At 42.6% G+C, this 3943-nt stretch overlaps 1 protein-coding gene across 1 annotated transcript; it reads left to right on the top strand.

Moving 5' to 3' along the window:
* The first annotated feature begins 1530 nt into the window (after positions 1 to 1530).
* Positions 1531 to 2617, top strand: LOC105540323 (late cornified envelope protein 1C-like). The gene has a single exon (XM_011980867.1). The coding sequence runs from the start codon at positions 1996 to 1998 to the stop codon at positions 2314 to 2316; it is 321 nt and encodes a 106-aa protein (XP_011836257.1). The 5' UTR covers positions 1531 to 1995; the 3' UTR covers positions 2317 to 2617.
* The last annotated feature ends 1326 nt before the right edge of the window (positions 2618 to 3943 follow it).

The following is a 3943-nucleotide window of genomic DNA, read 5'->3' as shown; positions in this document are numbered from 1 at the left end:
AGACAGATACCAATGCACATCCATCAAACGGCAATTATTGAAGTTTAGTAACAATGTGCAGCAAGAATGATTCTTATACACCATTGATGCAAACTGAAATCAATATGAGCAATTTGGAGAGATAGGTGTGATCCCAAATTCAGCACTTCCACTTATAGGTACATAACTTGGTGAGACTCTCCCACAAATACACAAGTAGACATGCACAAAAATTTCCATAGCTGCAATATTGGTACAGTGAAAAGTGAGAACACTCTAAATGTCCATCCAAAAGAGAGAAGCTAACAAATCATGATGCACTCATAAGATGGACACTACACAGTTGTGAAAATGAGTAAACTATGGCTATACAGATCAACTTGAGTAACTAGCAAAAATAATGTTTAAGGAAGAGAACAAGTCAAAAATGAGTGTCTTAAGTATGATGCCATTTCTATAGAGTTAAAACCATGTAATCCATAATACATATTGTATCAGGGTAACCTGTATAGAATAAAATTGGAATACATAACAATTTGGTTTGAACCAGGTTTCATGGGCTCATTAACACTGGGGAGGCAAGAAGGGCAGTATTAGGGCCAAAACTTCAAAGCTCCAAGAATGAGAAGTGAGAACCTTAAAGGCAGGTGCCCTTCAGGCAGATCAAAGCAGGAGATGATAGTAGGGATTTCCCCACCCCACCTCTATTTCTATGTGGTCATATTCCATGCTGGTAGCAGCTCTCCTGAACACCCATGAAGGCAGACATGTGCAGAGCTGCCAGTCACCACCTGTCACAGGACCTACGTGGGTGTCAGGAGGCAGGTCCTCTCATGCCCAGGTCCTGTCTCACTACTGGAGGAAGAGCCCAAAGGACAGGATAAAAGGGCTCAGGGCCAGAGAACCCCATCCATTCACTTCCCGAGGTGCTGAAGGACCCTGTGCTGCTTGTGACCTCAGTAAGTGTTCCCTGGGTACTCTATCAGAGGCTCCCACAAAGGAATGCCTAGATCAGAGCAGGAGGGGAGGCCGGGCATGGACTCCAGGGCTGGGGTGGTGCTGGCATTCATATGAGTGAAGGAGGGAGTCTCAAGAAAACTGAGCAAGGGCAATGGGGACAGACCAGGGACATGAGAAGGAGGAGTCCTGAGATGGTGTTCCGGAGAAATGAGATGGATCTAGAGTTCTTGGGTCTCTAGTCTGAAGGCATTGCAACATTGCCTCCCATGTTCACCTGTAACTGCTTTCAGAAAGGGAGGTTTACCTTGAAAAATATAACTGTCCTTTCCTGAAAAGTTGAGATGGAAACAGTGGTTCCCAGCCAGTGTAGAGGATATCACAGCTAACTGACTCCCCTAAACTCACATTTAATGGTATTTAACTTGGTAAAGCAAGGACAGCAGACAAACAAAATATAAGTGCTGAACATTCGGTATGGTGTTTGCTGAGAATTTCAGGGCATTGGACTAAGTCAGAAACCTGGATACAAGCCTCAACTTAATTCAATGATATTTTTCCTCAGTTAGTTTTCCAACTTCCTTTGCAGTTCTGAACTTCTGTGTCCTTACAACAATCTAGAAAATTCTTCCAAGAGAGAATGACTGTTTCCCCTTGAAAACAATTTTATTTCCAAACCCCTTTCTAGATTGTTTTCATGATTCAGGTGTGTAGTTGAAGCAGAATGTCTCCTCTACATACTACATGCTTGATTTTAAGAATGCTCTCTTAATATCTTTTGGCTTCGGCTTTCTAATTATAAAATAGTTGAAAATGCTTTATGATTTTATAAGTATATAAAAAGCATAAGGTTCAAAACAGAGGCTATAAGTGTGCTTAGCCAACTATTAGAAATAATGCACATTCCCATGATTAATTAGCTACAACTACACTAAAGAGTTCATCAAAATGAAGGGATTAGAAATGATGCTGAAAGGGCAAAAATAGGCAGGGATGGCCTCTGCCTGGGTCTAACTTGCTGTCTGACTCTCTCTCAGCTCCTGAACACCCACTACCGACATGTCCTGCCAGCAGAGCCAGCAGCAGTGCCAGCCCCCTCCCAAGTGCCCTCCCAAGTGCCCCACCCAGAAGTGCCCCCCAAAGTGTCCCCCTAAGTGCCCTCCGGTCTCTTCCTGCTGCAGTGTCAGCTCCGGAGGCTGCTGTGGCTCCAGCTCTGGGGGCTGCTGCAGTTCTGGGGGAGGTGGTTGCTGTCTGAGCCACCACAGGCGCCGCAGGTCCCACTGCCACAGACCCCAGAGCTCTGACTGCTGCAGCCAGCCCTCGGGGGGCTCCAGCTGCTGTGGAGGGGACAGTGGCCAGCACTCTGGAGGCTGCTGCTGAAGTGGATCCTGAACCTAGAAGAACACAAACGACCAAATATTTCCCTCTCCTCTTCCTTCTCCTTCCGGGCCTGCCCATGTTGCTGAGAGGTCTTGGTGAAGACTGAGCTCAAGCATAGAGGATTCTTCTGTCTTGGAGTTCAGAAGCCCAAAACTTCTCCCACAAAGTCTTTTAATGACCTCGGTTTGCATATGTGTGGTTGCTCTGGGAAGCCCAAAACACAGACCTATATCCCTTTGCAGCTTGTCTTTTTACATAGCTCAGCCTGATGTGAAACAATAAAACCAGAAATATGCATTCCTTTTTGCCTTGACTGTTATTTCTTCATTGCTTTTCATACTCTGTCCTCATCTCCAGGCTCTCCCAAGATGTTAGTATCTACAGACCTTATTCAAATTTCGCCAGTCTTCCTACTAATATCCTTTATAGAAAAAGACAATTTTGTTGGTTCAGAATCCAATCCAGGATCCTCCATTGGCTTGACATAGTTGCCACGATTCTTCAATCTCCAATCTGAAATGCTTCTTCAGTCTTTCTTTGTCTTCCTTGACATTGACCTTTCAAAAGAACCATTGGTTTTGTAGAATGCCCCTCAATTTGGGTTTGTCTGATGTTTCCTCTTGAGCAGGCTCAGATTACACATTTTTGCAAATATCCCACAAAAGTGGTGTTGTCCTTAGAGCATGATGTCAAGCCTTACCTGATGTTTAATTGTCCCATTCCTGGAGATATAACTTCAACCACTTGATCTGCCAGCTTCCTCTATTGCAAATTTAATATTTATTCCTTTGAATTAAAAACTTATGAAGGAAAGAATAAACTTTTTTTTTTTTTTGAGTTGGAGTCTCACTGTCACTCAGGCTGCAGTGCAGTGGCATGATCTTGGCTCATTGTAACAACCACTTCCTGGGTTCAAGCATTTCTCTTGCCTCAGTCTCACAGGTAACTGGGATTTCAGGTGTGTGCCACCATGCCCGGCTACTTTTTGTATTTTTAGTAGAGATGGGGTTTCACCATGTTGGCCATGTTGGTCTTGAACTCCTGACCTCAAGTTATTTGCCCACCTCAGCCTTCCTAAGTGCTAGGATTACAGGTGTGAGCCACAGCACCCAGCCTAAACATTTATTTTGTATCAAACATTTTCCCAAAACTTTTTCAGTATAATTGATGTTCTTTTACAAAATTATTACTATAGTGTTGTTAGTATCATTGAGTATAGTTTTTTAAAATATATTTATCTCATACCCTGAGTCTATGCACATATGTAAAGCAAAGAGAGGTGGTGAGGATGGGTCCTGAGCAAAATCAGCAATGTCCTGCAATGCAACTACTTGAAGGAAGTCCATTACAATTTCTTCATGTTGAACTCTTGTTATATCTAATTTCCTGTGATGACCATTCTTATCCATTTATCTCTCCTATATTATAACTCTACTTTCAGGTAAATTCGTAGAACACAATTTTTGTGTAAAAAGATATGCTTGTTATAAATTTAAACTCATTACGCCTCAATAAGTATTAAATTGTTACCCAGAATTGGTATGCCAATTCATATTGCCATCTCAAAACATGTGTATTACCACCAACTGTCACATACTATTTTGTTGGTCATTAAAATAATTGTCAT

Source organism: Mandrillus leucophaeus, unplaced genomic scaffold, assembly GCF_000951045.1.
Source record: "Mandrillus leucophaeus isolate KB7577 unplaced genomic scaffold, Mleu.le_1.0 Scaffold1049, whole genome shotgun sequence".
NCBI lineage: Eukaryota > Metazoa > Chordata > Mammalia > Primates > Cercopithecidae > Mandrillus > Mandrillus leucophaeus.
The sequence above is the reverse complement of the archived record's forward strand: the minus strand, read 5'-3'. Positions and strand labels throughout refer to the sequence as shown.